Here is an 18,845-nt window from a genome sequence, read left to right on the forward strand (position 1 = left end):
TAACAGAAGAAAAGAAAAAAATGAAAAAAATGAGGAGAGGAGGGGAGAGGAGAGGAGAGGAGGGGAGAGGAGAGGAGAGGAGAGGAGAGGAGAGGAGAGGAGAGGAGAGGAGAGGAGAGGAGAGGAGAGGAGAGGAGAGGAGAGGAGAGGAGAGGAGAGGAGAGGAGAGGAGAGGAGAGGAGAGGAGAGGAGAGGAGAGGAGAGGAGAGGAGAGGAGAGGAGAGGAGAGGAGAGGAGAGGAGAGGAGAGGAGAGGAGAGGAGAGGAGAGGAGAGGAGGGAAAAGGGGAGGGAAGGGAAGGGAGTGGAAGGGAAGGGAGTGGAAGGGAGTGGAAGGGAAGGGAGTGGAAGGGAAGGGAGTGGAAGGGAAGGGAGTGGAAGGGAGTGGAAGGGAAGGGAAGGGAAGGGAAGGGAAGGGAAGGGAAGGGAAGGGAAGGGAAGGGAAGGGAAGGGAAGGGAAGGGAAGGGAAGGGAAGGGAAGGGAAGGGAAGGGAAGGGAAGGGAAGGGAAGGGAAGGGAAGGGAAGGGAAGGGAAGGGAGTGGAAGGGAAGGGAGTGGAAGGGAGTGGAAGGGAGTGGAAGGGAGTGGAAGGGAAGGGAAGGGAGGGGAAGGGAAGGGAAGGGAAGGGAAGGGAAGGGAAGGGAAGGGAAGGGAAGGGAAGGGAAGGGAAGGGAAGGGAAGGGAAGGGAAGGGAAGGGAAGGGAAGGGAAGGGAAGGGAAGGGAAGGGAAGGGAAGGGAAGGGAAGGGAAGGGAAGGGAAGGGAAGGGAAGGGAAGGGAAGGGAAGGGAAGGGAAGGGAAGGGAAGGGAAGGGAAGGGAAGGGAAGGGAAGGGAAGGGAAGGGAAGGGAAGGGAAGGAACTAATTGCCCTTTGGAAATGTCTTTTCTTCTAGCTAGCTATTGAAAGAAACTGGATGATCAACTCAGACAACAGACTTTTATATGCCAAAAGTAGTTACTGTGAACCTTCCCATAACTCCCACAGAATTTAAAACGGTTAGTAAATGCAAACTGTTTGGCAAGGATATGATGGAGGGTGGCTTAAGTGAAGACTGACCTCTGTTTAAAGTCTGCATAGAGTATTCTGCTGGGAAATCCTTTCCTGCAAATTCTGATCCCTTCCAGCACACCGTTACATCGTAGCTGGTGAAGCACCAGCTCATGTTCCATGGCACCTAACAAATGATATCACGAATTGGTACTTCATTGTATTGCACAGAGATGGACAGATTCCTTACATCATGTAACCCTAACAACTTACCAGGTGTTTTTGTTTCATTGGGAATGATGCATCGCACAAAATGTGGATGTGTGCTTCGCAGATTGCTCATCAGTTTGTTTAAATTTTCCTTAAGAGCAAAAGCAAAGATTATGCTTAAAAATAGTACTTATACAATACAATCTCATTATTAGAAGGATTAAAACCACTATAATAAGATCATGATCAGAACAACCTTTTGGGCACGTCTAAAGTAATTCTTCCAATAATTCAATGAGAATCCTTCTTTGTTATGAAATGCATGCCTTTTCCCTTTCTTAACATAGAGAATTTATATCCTAGACTGATCTAAAACTTTTTATGTGCAGAATTTTCTGTATCTTTGTTCACAATGCTGTAGAATTTATAATGATTATTCTAAGGTACCCGGAAAAGAGCCGAGACGGTTTGGAAAGAAGAACCCTTTTTCTTGCCACCTTTCTTGCCACCGCCACCACTCTCTGAAAAATAATACATTAAAAAAAAAAAAAAGAAGAATGGAACAAAAACATGTGATTAGAATTTGAAAAACATTGTGTCAATCTTAATAAATAGAAAATGTAATAATACAAGCAAAATTCATAAATGCCTAGAGTGTTTATAGTTTCAAAGATTTTTTTCAGATAATAGCAGAACAAAATCTAATGACTTTCTTATATAAAGAAAATTAAAATGAGAAATACAATGCAACATCCTGTAGAGTAGGAAAACTAAGGAATTAAATAACTCATGAATGAATACATAAAATACATCAACATAAGTGTCTTTCCATAACTTTATATCTAAAACTATGCATAAATCTAATGTAATGGCAATGGGTTTGATAGTATTTCTTGAAGTATTTGGGAATGTTTTATTGTAGAAATTATCTCTTGTGTCAAAGATCCTGTGCAAATTTTCTGTCTTATCTCCCCTCTGACAACACATCTATAAAGGTCTCTAGAAAAATCTAATATCTTTTATTAATCTGAGTGACTGAGTGCCAGAAAGTAGAGAATGTTTTGGGCACACAAACCTTTCACTATATTAAGAGACATTTTGTGTATAAACCATATTTTCCATATATTTTAAACTATTGTGGTTAAAGTAATACTAGCTACACTGACTTATGAAAACAAGTCTCACATTTATAAAATTTAAATATTGTTGCAAAATATTATTGTAAGTTTTTATTTATTTTTTTTTTCCCCCTGTAAAGTATAGGAAAATTGATTTAAAAGAAATCACCTGCTTCTGCCCCACCAACAGAAGCAAAGAGTAAGGCCAGTGTCTTCAGAGAGGACTTCTGGTACAAGCCCACAACAGTTTCATTCAGGGGGTCCTTGTTCTTCTCAAGCCAGCCAGTGATGTTGTAGTCCACTGTGCCAGCATAGTGCACAAGTGAAAAGTGGGCCTCGGCCTTGCCTTTGGCAGGCTTGGGCTTCTGGAAGTTGTTGGACTTGCCCAGATGCTGGTCATAGAGTTTGTTCTTAAAAGAGGTGTCAGTTGCCTTGGGGAACATGCACTCCTCTTCCAGGATGGAAAAGATTCCCATAGGCTGGAAGAAATAGCAAAACGTGAATAAAGAAAGTGAGGATGAGGGAGACAGAATATAAGACAGAGGAATGGAAGATAAGATGATAGAAAAAAATACTTCTCAGAGTGTGTCATCCATTTTTTTTCCAGAAAGTGCATTTTGTTACTGTATATGTCATCAGATACATGAAAACAAGTTCACCTATCGGTTTCAGGATTTTAATGTAGTAAAGAAGTGACACGTAGAAATTCACTGTGTGCATGTTAGTTGAAGACTGAGAAAGAAATGAATGAAAGTTAAATGTCTGAAAATACACTGAGGTTTGAGGAAGAAAGAGTTTATGTTAAATAAATGCTTCTTATTTGAAGCAGGATTTCTTCAAACATTAAAATAGAAGCTGTTCAGTGTAATTACCCTCTCGGCATAAATTAAACGAATACATACATTTCAGTATGTATTCTAAGACAGACATTACTATGACTAGGACTGAAATTTTTGCCCACCTGTGAATCATATGCACTACTCAACAGAATCCCACAGGCAGTGAAGTAAGGAACAGACTAACCACCTCATGAACAGACAGATGAAAACATATCTGGAGTGCTCACAATACAAAAAAATTAAGTTATGTGCTGCATTAAATGTGGGTGCCACATATTAAAGTGGTCATTTCAGCATAGAAAATTCAGCAAAAGTTTGGAAAAATTCAGCAAATCTCAGCATAGAAATTTGCTTTTACATCTGAAAAGCTATTAAGTGTACAGTGTCCAAGAACCTTCTCAATGAGTTCAATGCAGGCAGCCAGGTCCATTCCAAAGTCAATGAACTCCCAGTCAATTCCTTCCTTCTTGTACTCCTCCTGCTCCAGCACAAACATGTGGTGGTTGAAGAACTGCTGCAGTTTCTCATTGGTGAAATTGATGCACAGCTGCTCCAGGCTGTTGAACTGTAGAATGCAAAGAGATTTACTGACTTTCAAGGTTCATTTCCATGAACACTTTTCATCTCCCAATATGTTTTATTTTCAACCCGTCAAGGTCTCCATGATTGGGATCCTGAATGTGGACCTGGACAGGTGACTGGGGCATTCCATCCTCTAATATAGCCACACTTCAGAGGCATAGCCCCACCTGAACATATTTCTGAGCACTGAAAAAAATTGCAGAGCTTAGTTCAAAATGCTAGTCATCACAGTTCTTTGCCTACTATGATTTAGCTAGACTGTTCAGAGGAAATCTGGCTTCAGCATTAACAAAAGATGACAAGTTTTAATTTCCTCATAATTTGTCTTACCCATCAGTTAAACATTCTGATATCACTCTTCAATGCAAATTTAATTTCTGCATTGAACAACAGACTACAAAAAACCTGTAACCCTTGTGGGTAACTAGCCAAAAGAGTGCCATTCCTACAGAAATGTTAGGAATATCCAACAAATAAGAAAATTAATAAAGAAAAATTAAAAAAGAAATATTCCAGTTTCTTATTGCCCATTCTGTGAAACTTATATGAAGACCCTTCTCTTACATCAAAGATCTCAAAGCCGGCAATGTCCAGGACACCAATAAAGTACTGTCTGGGTTGCTTCGTATCCAGCTGTTGGTTGATGCGAACAACCATCCATAAGAACATCTTCTCAAAAACAGCCTTTGCCAAAGCACCTACTGAATTGTATACCTAAACAAATGTAGAGGAAAAGTAACCATCCACAGTAAAAGTGGAAGTCCAAAAGTTTAATTAATTTAATTCATCACGAGATTTCTATCATCCCTTGATTCTTACCTGCTGCACAGTTTGACCTTTGGTTACATACTCATTCCCAACTTTGACTCGGGGGTAGCACAGGGCCTTGAGCAGGTCTGCTGAGTTCAGACCCATCAGGTAGGCAGCCTTGTCAGCAACTATACAAACACATGGCAGCAGCATGTATTAGCTTACCAGCAGGTATATCTTGCAGAAATTCAGAATGCCTTCTGCAGAAATCATAAGTACTTTAAGACACATACATACAGATATAGAACTTTCTTTTGATTTGATAGGAGATATTGATATGTCTCTTGATAGGAGACGGTACTGTGTTTGTTGTTGTTTTGCATTTAAAACAACAACAACAACAAAACAACTAGTAACGAAAGGCAATTGTAGTCAAGATAAGAAGGCCAATTAAGATAAAAATGTAACATATTTTTATTTCATCATAAGCAACATTCCCCAGAAGCTGGGGAGCATTTGTGTTGGGTGTATTTTCTTCACCATTGGCTTATTTTGAATTTTATTGACTGAAAATTTAACTTAGAGGCATTTAGGTAGACAAAACTCAAGAAATGTTTTAAAAGACAAAAGGAAAACTAAGTCTGGGATGATAGTGAAGTTGTAGACAATCACAGATGTTCTCAGAACCAGACAGTGCAATCTCTTTCAGTGACTGCTGATGAAGTAACCTTAAAAACATAATACTCAAGAGATGACCATGCTTAAGTGTCAATTATGCCTTAAAGAACCTACACCTGAAATGAATACCAGTTTTTAGAAGTGCAAGCTCAAGCAGAATTCAAAAAGTTTGTCATTTTACTTTCTACTATTACTTGTAACAATGAATTCAGATGCGGACCCTGTTAACAGGCATGGTATGCAAAACGCTTTGCCCAAGAATGCCTATATATATCATGTGAAAACATAGGAAAGAAAACAGCAGATTGCTGCATTAATATTTGAAATGACCAAACATCCTTAAATTGCATCAATAGATATTGAGGTTAGAAACAGAAAAGAAAATCCAATGAGTAAAGATAGTGTAATACCAGAATAAATTGCTTGTTTTCCTCGGGGTCTTCAAAAGAATGCAAAGTGGGAAAAAATGCACACTAAATGAAGTAAGCGGAGGGCAGAGAAGATAAACTGCCACAGTCTTCTCCCAAGTTTAAGGGCAAACAGAACTGGCACAATAATAGATGATTTTGCCACACTGAGAAATTTGTTCACAGGTTCAGAGTAATGGCCAAACTTTACGTTGACCTGAGACTTGGAAACAAAACTGATTTCAGTAGAATCGGTGTTGCATCCACGGCTCCAAATGGTTATGTGCCAGACCTGGGAAGCTGCCATTCAGTAGAGCAGCAAAGCCCGACTTCCTTCTGCCTGACTACTACTTGGTCAGCAGATGGAAGTGCGGTTTGGGATTTACTGATCCTTATACTTTGCATAGTCCAAAGTAACCTGCATCTTTCACTCAGCTGTGCTCTTCCAGGGAAGACCTCTTGTTAGGACACACTAATGTGCTGCAGTACTAGCATCGGGGGAAAAAATGCAGATGGAGTCCATGATTCTGACCCTGAATCATGGATTCATGACATGAATCACGACCCTGAATCATGGACCCTGAACCCTGCCTGTAGCAGTGAGTGTTTCAGTATTTATTGTAGTAATAATACCTTCGGTGCCGTCTGGCTCTGCCTGCTCTTCACGCTGCTTCTGCTTAAACTTCAGGTTCCCATAGTGCATGACAGCCCCCGTCAACTTGTAAATGGCTGTTTTTTCATCAGGAGTGAAGCCCAGGATGTCAATGGCGCTCTAAAGAAGGAAAAATTAAAGAATACTTAAAAGCAAAGACCATGCCTGTTTATAGATCAGAGTCCACCTAAGAAACTTTCTGTGCATTGCTTACATCTGTGGCCATCAGCTCTTCCTGGTCATTAATGCTGGCAACTGTGATCTCCCCTTGACTCACGTACTGGTAGTCATATGGGTTGGTGGTGATCAGTAGCATCTCTGAGAAGGACAAAACATATACAGATCCAAAGACAATAGGCATGGAAAGGAATGAAAAATGTTGCTCAGTGAACTGTATCTGGAGAAGTTACTGGTATTTCCTACCAATTAGCTCTGGCTTCTTGTTGGACATGATCTGATAAAATATGTGGTAGCTTCTTTCAGCCTTGAGCTGGAAAGTGACCCTGGACTTCTCCAGCAGATCTGGGAAGGACGGTAGGAGAGAGTTAGCACAGGAACTGTGCACCAAAGTCAGAAGGAATGTGATCAGGCCTGGAGGCCTGGTCTTACATGTTTCAATATCAGCAGAAGCCAGTTTTCCCGTGGCACCAAAATGGATCCTGATAAATTTACCCTGAAAAATAAATAAATAAATAAATAAATAAAAATTAAAAAAAAAAAATCTAGATCCCCCTCACCAACTCTGACTGCATTGTGTTGATAAGAAAAAAGTCATTTTTTTCTTATGCCAAGCGGCAACTTACAAAGCGTGAGGAGTTGTCATTCCTCACAGTCTTGGCATTACCAAAAGCCTCCAACAGGGGATTGGCACTGATGATTTGATCCTCAAGTGTCCCCTAAAATAGAAACCTCATTGTCATGTTATAGCTCAGAAATCAATCAGACACTTGCAGGGTCCTACTTCTAGGAGCCCACCTGCATCTTGCCAGACTGCTCCTCCTTCTTCTTATCCCCACTAGCTGCAATTGTTGCAAAGTACTGGATGACACGCTTTGTGTTCACAGTCTTCCCTGCACCGGATTCTCCGCTGTCAAATCAAACATGGACCCAGAGAGTGTGTGGTTCCTGGGCATGGGGCAGCCCCTCAGGGACTCGAGTAGGGAGTGAGTGTACTTACGTGATCAGGATTGACTGATTCTCACGGTCTGCAAAAAAGGCAGAATGAAAGTTTTCGTCATTGTTCTGAATAGCACTGAGCTGACTGAAAAGTAAATCTGTAAATGTAAGCTGGGGCTTCTTTGGAAAGTCTAAGCACTGACTCCTAGAAGACAGTACTGGATTTCCTTCTACACTCCTCAGTAGTAAGTATAAGCTCTGCTGGACCCACGCAACTGCCAGAGGCACGCGGTCCTCAGGCAAGCTGTGTATGCACTTGCCCTTCACACAGTTCTCATCAAGGAATCGAATCAAACTGCCTACCCATGATTAGATAAAGGACTGTATGGAATAATAATATTTTCTATTCTATCAATGTAAAAAAGTAGCAAACTGTGAGTCCAGTGTTTCTTTCTGCGATGGGAGAGTGTGGAATTTGGTACAATAATACACAGTGCTGAATCTATGCATGCTTCTGGTACAGTTTGGCTTGCAATTGTCAATTTCTGTCACACAGCTCCATGGTGTTTGAAGCTGTCTTGTTACATGCTCCAGTACGAGCCATGAGGCTTTTTGGTTTAGATTGCTTTGAATGAGATCAAGCACTCACCAGTCAGCATGAACTGATAGGCGTTGTCAGAGATGGAGAAGATGTGTGGAGGGGCCTCCTGGCGCTTTTTGCCTCGGTAGGCCAACACCACCTCCGGGTTGTACACTGGCAGCCACTTGTAGGGGTTGACAGTGACACAGAAGAGACCCGAGTAGGTCTGTAAGGAAGGGAGACAGCACGTTGGTTTCTGCTCAGCCTGGAACAGCAGGCCTTCCAGCTACCCAAAGGAAGAGAGCTGCTGGTACTTACGTAGATCATCCAGGCTGCATAACGCTCTTTGAGGTTGTACAGCACAGCGGGTTCATGGAGGTGGGTCATCATGGCCATGTCCTCAATTTTATCATACTTGGGAGGGTTCATGGAGAAGATTTGGTCATCCTTCACTGTCAGAGTCTGCCAAAGAAAAGAAAGAACCATATTTGTCATCTAAGAGTCTAGTGTAAGATTAAATTGTATTCTTAAGCCTTAATTTTTTTACTCACTTCTCCTGCTTCAGTCTTGACAGTGACCTTTCCTGCTTCTTTGCTCTGGATTGTGCTTTTCACATAGGATTCTTTAGCATGCACCACAAAGACTGATGACTTGGCATCAAAGGGCTTGTTCTGGGCCTCGATTCTCTCTTTTTCTGACTTTCGGAGGTAGGGGGCTGCCTCCCCAAAGATGGCCATATCAGCATCTGTTGACATGGCTGGTGTTTACTGGGAGTAATGCAGGAAGTATCTGTGATGGTATAAAATATGTTTTTTGGCCTTGCTGAAAGTCACAAGGTTCGCACAGACCCACCCCTCAAGCCTGTCTAGGTCCTTCTGGATGGCATCCCTTCCCTCCATTGTGTCAGTCACACTACACAGCTTGGTGTTGTGAGTAAACTTTCTGAGGGTGCACTCAATCCCACTGTCCATGTCACCGATAAAAATATTAAATGTTCACATTACTATGTGTATCATCTAATTTAATTGACTCTTTCTTTCATTGTTCTGCTAATGTAGCGCTTTATTCTTTCCTTTATATCGTTTTTATATAGTGAGAACGCTAGGCCTACTATACTACTGCATTTTCAGAGAAATGGAATGTTCATGGAGAACATGTTCATTGAATGCTCATGGTTCTGTCATCTGTTGTATTAACAGGATAAACAGCTATTTGCCGAGATGCTGAGATTCCAAATCCTGCTCTCAGTAAATATTCCAGATTTTAGAATTGCAAAACCTTTTTTTTTTTTTTTCTTTTCTATTTATCTGTTTCAGACTATATGTCCACAGGAAAAGACTGGAGGAGTACTCTTGCAGAGAGTGTACATATGCAGAGAGATTACATTATTAGCACTTCTCATTACAGACATTCCCTTGGGATAAAATAGTCCAAGGTGTCAAATATTCCAAATATTCCACAGATATATCTGCTAACAGTGTTGATATTCTCTGTGTTGATCTGTTTCATAATAGATACTGAGTAATCTCTTACATTCATTCACTATTTTTATTTTTGAATTACCCTGTTTATTATTGCTAAACAGTTATCTTGACTGAAAACCTCCATGCAATTGTTAAGATAGAATTCAGGTATATTGTTCCAAAATTAATAGTGTTTCAAATCAATGCTTTGTTTTTAGCCTAATTTTATCTAGATCCATCACCTTTAATTTGGAATTTGAAAAGTTTTTCCTAATAAATTAAGAAGCTCATTTATATCAGATATTTTCACCTATGGAGGACCTTTAGGTGACAATAAAATAAAATGTTTGCTTTTTCTTGAGAAGCTATTTTGCTTCAGTTGCAGGAAAGATATTCTGAACTTTGAATAATTTTAAAACTATTTTATGAATCCTTTACTATTTAACAACCTCCTTATTGAAATATGTCTAGCCTCACTGAAGTATTATTTTAATAATATTCACAGTACCTTTGTACATTATAAAATTAACTCTACTCAGCATTCTGCTGTTCACATGTGACAAAAATTGTTTTGTCTTCTTAGCCAACGGAGTTCATGACACAATTTATCTGTTATCAATTCAAAGGCATCAATACAACCTGCTGCTACAAGCCACTGTTTTGTTTCTCACTACATAATTTCCATATTGTTGACTTAAAATGTTATTAAATATTATTAAACAAATGAGACCTCTTCACATACATATATTCAAAATATATAAGGTTTTAAAATGGATCCAATTTTTCAACAGCAGTTTTACCATTGAATAACATTATTCAAATATGTATATGTTTTTTCCCATTCCTTCAAAGCTATTACCAGTGACTTCATGTTTGAGGCAAAGGCAAAGGATGATTGTTGGCTTCAAGAAAATATTTAATTTCTGGGTAAGTAATTGGAAACTGCTACGTGATGTTTTTTTCTTCTTAGGACCATTCTTCCTAAGCTTACAACTTAATGTCTGTAAATGTAGGGTTCTTCCACTTCCTGTAGGCAATAAAGCACCTTTAAGACTACTGTTTTTGTGAATCCTGTATGTTATAAGCAACCCAGCCCAAGTATACTGTACTTATAAAATGGAAATAAATATAAAGAATACAGAGATGGCCAGTACAGCTGCATAGAAGTCCTATCTTAAAGCATCTCCCTCTGCCCCTAAATAGCAAATAAATCAGTATCTTACCTTTTGAGAGACCAGATGAATGGCTTGCAAAGCTGGAAGCTGGTCAGTACTGTAAAATAGAATTAGCAACTTCCTTCTTACTGCTGCACAGAATTCCAGAGAAAATGTATAGACAGAAAATTTACAGATGCCTTGAAAGCAGATTGAAAATCCCAGCTGACATTGGCCGTCCCCTGTGGAATGAATGTAAGTGCCTTCAGGAATGCAGTGGTGGTGTTTGCGGAATGCAGGGCCAATTTCCTTCATCCCCCACCTCCCCAGACGAAAGCCTCTAACACTCTTACCTTAGAGATTTCTGAAGAAGGACAAGATACACTGATCCCAGGATACATTTATAGGGTCTGATCTACATACGTAGCAGTCACCTCCTCTTTCTTAGGTCAAAACATTTTTGGCAATCTTAACTGCTAGCAGAATTCTCATTCATTAAAAGTGAATGGATATACTTGGACATAACAGGTCTGTGAATCTATCTCCTATAAATAATTTAACAAGAGAGTATGAGTTGGGGGGGGGGCAAGACGTAGATGAAAAGGGCTGCATGAGTACTGTAATCAGGTAGAAGTTGACTTGAGTAGAGAAACGGAAGAGCCAGCATATTTATTGTAAGGAAACAAATAGGGATGGAGAGGTGAAGGTGCAGATTACTGCATTTTGCAAATGCTCTGAGTCTGCAGTGTGGATAAGTTCAAAGGCTCCCACTGACATGCAGAATTATTGTTAGGGGAAAGGAATCCCAGTACAGGAGGAAGCATCTGAATAGGAGCTGAGGTTTCAGGAGTGTAAATCTAGGGATTTTACTAATGACAAAGTAGCAAAATGCACTGAAGCCAAAGCAAGGGAAGGGGAAAAGGATGAGTCTAAAGGTAGCATTAAGGAAGGAAGGGTTAAGGAAAAGCAAGTAAATAGGAGTGTGAGTAGAAGGTGATAACAGCAGGTCACCACAGATACAAGGACCATGAAAGGGCAAAACAAGTATAAACAAGTCTAGAGTTGAGGACAAAACTCTTTAAGACTGAAGTCACTGACAGATCCCTGATGAAAGGTACAGAAATCCAACTCTGTTGTTTCTGGGGCTGAAGGATTTCAAGGATCATGCAAAAAAGGCTTTTGAGCTGCTGTACTGAACTTAATAAACATTATCTCACTGGAAGCAGCTGTCAACATAAGGGACTCGTTCAGTACTACTTCTACAGGATAAGTATGCTAGATGGAGGAAAGGATGAATAAATCTAATTTCTCTGAAAGAAAAACTGTCACATCCAATGATAGCCTGGAAGGGAGGCAGTAATTGTTAGAAGGAGTTGATCCCCATACTAGTATATTAAAAAGTCTCTCTACTGTGCTGATCCCCAGGATATCTTCAACTCAGATTACAGAGGGTGTTACACATGTTTTGCAACAGCACAAGGAGGTGAAAGTAAGGGGGGGCAGCGCAACCCTTTGCTTTGCTGAGAAACAATTTCACATCCATGCAGTGTATCTTGATTTCTTTCCATATACTGTTCTTCACTTTCCAAATTCCAGTTCCTGTGACAGGAAAGGAAATCTGAAACAAATTAAACCCTAGCAGCTTCACCTGATCCCATAACATACTGCCAGCCCACTTAGCAACACCTGTTGTGTTTCACTCCCTTTTAGCATCACCTACACAGAGGTCTGGATAAGAAAGCGAGGAAATTCCTTCTTCCTCTTCTTTCAGCTGATGGCACTGTGATGGCACTGTAATCTTGGGGCTGGGGAGGAAGTTGGCAGAGGTCAGCTTCACATTTGGAGTAAATAAATCCACACTGAAGAATATAACAGGCCTATGGTTTAACCCTAACAGCTAGTTCCTTAACTGAGTAGAAAACAGGACTTCTTTCATGTCTTTAATGCAGTTATACTGCTTGAGAACTGCAATCTGATGTGAATTTCAGATATTTCAGTGACTTTGTGTTGTCTCATTTCAATGATGATCACTTTAGATCTGAATTAAAACTGGGTACAAACAAATTAAAACACATGTTTTAAGATATAAGGTTTTCTCAGAGTTACATATAGTACTGGTATTAATATGACAGCTGGCTAAAAGTCTTCATTTGCAATATTTTTTTCAAATAGAAAAAAAAATGCACATAACTTTTGGAAGACTAAAAAATTTATGAATAATTTTTCAAAGTATATTTCAAAATATTGAAATTGAAATTCTTCATAACCCATAAAATTTTGTTTGGTCTGTTTTTTTTTTTTTTTTTTTTCTTCATTCTTTTTCTTTACTTTTGCTTGCATTTCATTTTGCTTGACACTGCAACATTTGCTTGACAATGAGATTACTGGTTTTCTCTCTGTATTTATTCTTGCTTTTGTTTTTTCCTTTTTGAGGAAAACTTGAGCAGTTTTCTTAATTTGAAGAAAATCTGTAGTCATCAAACAAAAATTGAAACCTTTTGAAAAATTGAAGCCTGAGGTGGAAAAATCTCAGAAAAAAAATACAGGCCAGTAAAAGCTTGAGGCCAAGAGAGAGAGAAAGAGAAACTGGGGGGATTATGCTCTGTATATAATTTATTGTGTTTCCTTTGAGGGTAAATGGAAAAAAAATCACCCACAAAATTAAATACTGTGGCAGCTCATAAATAAATTCACTTTTTTGCCTCCTCTGTAGTGTCAGGAAATCTTTTGTTTTAAATGAACAATAGTTACTTTTCAATCAAGTGGAACAAAGTCAGCCACAAGTTTTCACAGCTTTTCACAACAGGCATTCATTGTCCTCCATTAACAACAATCCTTCACCATACAACAATCTACATGTAGACATGCATGACACCCACCTGTGAGCCAGGTATCTGAGATCCCATTCGCTAGCCTATGTCACTGCACACTTGACCTGGAAGGGCCCAACTGAGAGCCAGTCAGCAGTGGCCATCACCCCACAGGAGAGGGCAGTGTGGGGTGCTGCCAGAGGCTTCCTGCCTCTGGGGCTGCACTCAGGCAGTGGCTGCCTGCCTCACACACCCAGTTATTGTGGTGCGGGAGCTAGAGGTGAATGGCTGCAGGAAGAAATAAAAAAATCTTTTGGCTGGTGTAATGCCAAACAAGTAACTGCATTACCAAAAACACCTTGCACATCTCCTGCCATCCTTTCTGAGAAGTGCTGGTACCAAAACTGTGATCTTTTACAGTTCTGTGATGGAACTTATGGAATAACAGGGCATATATTAGTATACGTACAAATTCTGTTGTGGGTGACACATCTTCTCACTGCCACTTTGGTTGTGTTCAGCATTACAAGTGTCTCAGAGAAGACAGGTGCTACTCATATATAGGGTGCTGCAATAACCTAACAGGTTCAAAGGGCACTAAGTGCACCAGAGCTGCTCAGCTATGGTCGATCCTGAACTGTGATTTCTAAAATGGACTGACACAAGTGCCCTTTCCTATCTCTAGCTGTCTTCTGCTGCTCAAATGTTATTTGCATGTTGCATTAAAAAGCCCTTAGCATTTTCAGCCAGTGTTTTTTTTTTTACAGCACTTGAGGGGTAGCTGGAGGATCAGAAAAGATATCCAAAAAGGACACTTGAAGGTCATCTAGGGACTGACAATTCTGGAGAGACAGCCAAAGATGTTTAGCACTTACTTTAAATAAACAGCCAATTTGAGGTAGCTGCTAAAGCTTGTCATGTATGCCAAAAATACCAGCCAAGTCAAACTCATTCTCTTACCCTGTGGCTTGGTAAAGACAAATTTATTTACCAGTAACAGGAGTCCTTGTAGTCCTTGAAAAACAACTTCACTTCTAATTTACCAGAGCCCTTAGACACACTGAATGCATTCCTAAACCACCTAATTTACTTACCAGACTGTAAGTGATGGACAGTAGTTAGAGCTTATACAAAAAATACTGTACTCTATCTATGTTGCATTTGCAATCAACATGTAAGTGTTGAATGTCTAGTTCAGCACAATACAAAAACATAGAATCATCATAGAATGGCTCAGGTTAGAAGGGACCTTAAATATCATCTAGTTCCAACCCCCTTGCCGTAGGCATGATCACCACCCACTAGATGAGGTTGCTCAGGGTCTCATCTAACTTGGTCTTGAACACCTCCACAGTGCATCCACAACACAGCCATCCGCATGTGGCATCCACAGCCTCTCTGGGCAACCTGTTCCAGTGTCTCACCACCCTTTAAGTGAAGAATTTTCTCTTAACCTCTAATCTAAGTCTTCCCCTCTGTTAATTTAAAACTATTCCACCTCTTGCTGTCATCTGATTGAGCAAAGAGTCTCTTTCCACCTTTTTTTAGAAGTCCCTTTTAAGTAATGAAAAGCCACAGTGTGCTCACCCTGGAACCTTCTCTTCTTTAGGTTGAACATCCACAGCTCTCTCAGCCTTTCTTCGTAGGAAGCATTCTCCAGCCTCTTGATCATTTTCATGGCCCTCCTCTGGACCTGTTCTAACAGATCAACATCCTTTTTGTGCTGGAGGCTCCACACCTAGACACTGTACTCCAAGTGGGACCTCACAAGAGCAGAGCAGAAGGAGACAATCACTTCTCTCCCCTGCTGGCCACACCTTTGTTGATGCAGCCCAGGATGTAGTTGGCCTTCTGGGCTGCAAAAAGGCACTGCTGTCTCATGACAAGCTTTTCATCCACCAGAATCCCCAAGTCCTTCTCTGCAGGGCTGATCTCATTCTTATGAGTTCTTCTCCTGGTCTGTACTCATGTCCGGGATTGCCCTGGCCCAGGTGCAACACCTTACACTTTGACTTGTTGAACCTCATTACATTCATGTGGGCGCAATTCTCAAGCATTTCCAGGTCCCTTTGGATGGTGTCCCTTTTGATTGCATCCCTTCCTTCTATTGTATCAACCTCACCACTCAGCTTGGTGTCGTCTTCAAACTTGCTGAGGGTGCAATTGATCCCACTGTTTATGTCACTGATGAAGATATTAAACAGTACCGCTCCCAGTGCAGACCCCTGTGGTACACCACTCATCACTGGCCTCCACTTGGACATAGAACCATTGTCCACCACTTTCTGGGTGTGACCTTCAAGCCAACTCCTTATCCACTGAATGGCTGACCCATAAAATCCATCTCTCTCTAATTTGGAGATACGTGTGTCATGTGGGACTGTGTCAAAAGCCTTACAGAAGTCCAGGCAGATGACATTGATCAGTCTTCCCTTGTCAACTGATGCAGTCACTCCATCATAGAAGGCTACCAAATTGGTTAGGCATGCTTTACCCTTGGTGAAGTTATGCTGGCTGTCTCAGACAGCCTTACATATGCATTGGCATTGCTTCCATGATCTTGCCAGGCACAGAGGTGAGGCTTACCGGTCTGTAGTTCTCCAGGTCCTCCTTTCTACTCTTGTTAAAAAGGGGAATGATGTTTTCCTTTTTCCAGTCACCAGGGACTTCTGTGGTAGTTTTACTTTGCTAGGCAGCTGAACTTTACCACAACCACTCTCTCACTCCCCCTCATCAGAAGAGGAGGGGAAGAAGAAAAGGAAAGAAACAACTCATGGGTTGATGATTTAATTAAGGATAATAGGATAACTTAAGGATAATTTAATTAAAGGAAAAATAAGTATTAAGGGAAAATTATTATTAATTAGATAATATAGCTAAAGGGGAAAGGGAAAGGGGAAAACAAAACAAAACAACAACAACCACTACCACAAAAAACAAACAAACAAACAAACAAACAAACAAAAAAGCCCACCACCACCACCACCACCAAAAAAAAAAAAACCAAAAAAAAAACCACAAAAAACAAACAAACGAGCAATGGCCATGTGGAAGCATGGAGGAAAGAATTGCTCTCTACTTCCCACCAACGAGTGATGCTTGACCATGTCCTTGAAGCTTGGCCTCAACTCATGTAGCCATTGTTTGGGAGGACAGATGTTTTCAAAATGAGAGCCCACCCCTCCCTTCTTCTTCCTTTTTCCACCTTTTATTGCTGAGTGTGACATCATATGGTAGGGAATATCCCTTTGGTTGGTGATGTTCCTTCCTCACCTCTTGCCCGCCCCCAGCCTGTTGGCTCTTGGGGGCTGGAGGGAGTCCTGGTGCTGTGCGAACATTTCTCATCAGACACAACACTAGTGTGATACCAATGCTGTTTGAGCTACACATGCAGAGCAAAGCCCTGCATGGGCTGCTGCAGAGAAAGTTAACACCACCCCAGTCAGACCCAGTACAACTTTGCCTGACTTCCAGGACTTTTCAAATAAGTTGGAGAGAGGCTTGGCAACTAAATCAGCCAATTCCTTCAGGACCCTGGAATGCATGCCATCAGGCCCTGTAGACTCATATGTGTTTATTTTCATCGGGTGGTCTTGAACCTGCTATTCACTTACAGTGGGCGGGACTTTGCTCCCCCAGCCTTCCTCTACAGGTTTAGGGAAATGAAAGACATGGGAAGCCTGACTATCAGTGAAGATTGAGGCAAAGAAGTTGCTGAGTACTTCAGCCTTCTCCAAGTCTGTCAGTGCCAGTTCACTCTTCTCATCCATCAGAGGGGGTACACTCTCGTTGGCCTTTCTTTTTCTGAGCAATGTACCTAGAATCCCTTCCTGTTATTCTTTGCATCCCTTGCCAAGCTCTGTTCCGTCTGTGCCTTGGCTTTTCTTATCCCATCCCTGTACATCTGGACCACATCCCTGTAATCTTCCCAGGCCACATGTCCCTGCTTCCACTGCCTGTACATTTCTTTCTTGCACCTCAGTTTGACCAGCAGGTTCTTGCTCAGCCATCCTGGTTGTCTGTCCTCCTTGCCTGCTTTTTTATGTAGAGGGATGGAGCATTCTTGTACTCTAAGGAAAACATGCTTAAAGAGTCTCCAGCTCTGCTCAGCTCCTTTGTCCCTAAGGACAGTGTTCCAGGGGATCTCAGCTACTAGGTCTTTAAATAGCTTGAACTTTCTTCTTCGGAAGTTCAGGGCCCTGACTTTGCTCTTTGCCAGGTCTGTATTCCTCAAGATCGCAAACTCAACCAGAGTGTGGTCACTGCAGCTCAGACTGCTTCCAATCTTGACCTCTTTAATGAGCTCTTCCATGTTGGTGAGCACCAGGTAAAGTAAAGCTTCTGCTCTGGTTGGTTTGTCTAGTACCTGGACCTGGAAGTTATCCTCAGTGTACTCTAGGAATCTTCTGGATTGCTCACAACCTGCTGTGTAGTTTCCTCAGTAGACATCCAGGTGGTTGAAGTCCCCTATCAGGATAAGAGCGTGTGAGTGTGATGCTTCTTGTAGCTGAAGCAAGAATGCCTCATCTACAGGCTGCCCTTGATCAGGTGGCCTGTAGTAGACCCTGAACACAAGCTGTCCTTTATTGGTGCGGTCCTTAACTCTCACCCATAAACTCTCAACCTGTCTGTGGTTGTTTCTCAGAGACATTTCTTCACAATTTCTTCACAGACAATCTCTTCCCTAGTGTAGAGGGCAATACCCCCTCTATTCCTTGTCTGTCTATCTCTATATCTCTCTATAGCCATCTATTCTAATGTTCCAGTTATATGATCCACCCCACCAAGTGTCTGTGATAGCAATCAGATCATATTTATCTAATTGCACCATGGTTTTGGGCTAATAAACTGTTGTTAGGAAAATGAAAAAGCCTAGCATGCTGAGAATGGCAATAAACAGGCAAGATAGTCCGTGAACAGACGAAGGGGAACTTAGGGTTATTAAGTGATGAGGGGAAGGAGGAGGCTTAGCTGGCGGGCCTGAGTAGGACAGACAGAGCCACTGGTCCTGATGCTTGAAATGGACCTATGGACAGAGTAAAAGGTTGATTAATTTTGTTCACAGAGGATCTTGGCGTAGTGTAACAGCCTCTTCCTCTTGTTATGAGGGTGAGGCATGCATCACCCCCTTCTCACTGTGATATTTCTTCAGAATTGCTGGAGGCTAACTCTTCTTACAGCATGGCACACCTGCCACAGCACTGGCCTTAGCTTGTGGGTTGTGGAAAAGAGTGCAGACTTCTTCCATCCAGTGCTAAAGCTTCGCTTTAGGCATTTGAGGAAGGGAACTAAATTTTTTAAGAAACTGCCCAGACTGAAGATTTGTCTGCCATAGAGTTGGTTGCATAGGCAGGAAGAAGATAGTGGGCTTGTTTGGCATTCTCATTCAGAACATGCAATTCACCATGAAACGATGCTTGGTTTCTATAGAAGTCACTTTTTATATATGTACATTAACAGATATAAAAGATCTCCATCCACTGTTGATAGCTGCTATACCT

The 18,845-nt window shown here is 41.2% G+C and overlaps 1 protein-coding gene across 2 annotated transcripts in view; it reads right to left on the bottom strand.

Annotated features, from left to right (window-relative positions):
* LOC137841831 (myosin-1B) overlaps positions 1 to 11,005 on the bottom strand; it is a 28,136-nt gene extending 17,131 nt beyond the window's left edge. The window contains exons 1-19 of one of the 2 annotated variants that reach the window (XM_068655210.1): positions 10,888 to 11,005; positions 10,604 to 10,776; positions 8,469 to 8,706; positions 8,236 to 8,379; positions 7,987 to 8,143; positions 7,399 to 7,426; positions 7,197 to 7,308; positions 7,025 to 7,117; positions 6,831 to 6,894; positions 6,645 to 6,743; positions 6,436 to 6,539; positions 6,203 to 6,341; positions 4,554 to 4,672; positions 4,299 to 4,448; positions 3,547 to 3,717; positions 2,483 to 2,792; positions 1,643 to 1,716; positions 1,259 to 1,346; positions 1,055 to 1,172 (exon numbers count right to left, since the gene is read on the bottom strand). In XM_068655210.1, the coding sequence (XP_068511311.1) occupies positions 1,055 to 1,172; positions 1,259 to 1,346; positions 1,643 to 1,716; positions 2,483 to 2,792; positions 3,547 to 3,717; positions 4,299 to 4,448; positions 4,554 to 4,672; positions 6,203 to 6,341; positions 6,436 to 6,539; positions 6,645 to 6,743; positions 6,831 to 6,894; positions 7,025 to 7,117; positions 7,197 to 7,308; positions 7,399 to 7,426; positions 7,987 to 8,143; positions 8,236 to 8,379; positions 8,469 to 8,672 (2,174 nt within the window). In that variant the 5' untranslated portion in view covers positions 8,673 to 8,706; positions 10,604 to 10,776; positions 10,888 to 11,005. The remainder of the gene's footprint in view (positions 1 to 1,054; positions 1,173 to 1,258; positions 1,347 to 1,642; positions 1,717 to 2,482; positions 2,793 to 3,546; positions 3,718 to 4,298; positions 4,449 to 4,553; positions 4,673 to 6,202; positions 6,342 to 6,435; positions 6,540 to 6,644; positions 6,744 to 6,830; positions 6,895 to 7,024; positions 7,118 to 7,196; positions 7,309 to 7,398; positions 7,427 to 7,986; positions 8,144 to 8,235; positions 8,380 to 8,468; positions 8,707 to 10,603; positions 10,777 to 10,887) is intronic. The other variant, XM_068655209.1, reaches the window with a different exon arrangement.
* Between the last annotated feature and the right edge of the window lie 7,840 nt (positions 11,006 to 18,845).

The sequence above is a fragment of the Anas acuta genome, chromosome 18, assembly GCF_963932015.1.
Source record: "Anas acuta chromosome 18, bAnaAcu1.1, whole genome shotgun sequence".
Classification (NCBI taxonomy): Eukaryota; Metazoa; Chordata; class Aves; order Anseriformes; family Anatidae; genus Anas; species Anas acuta.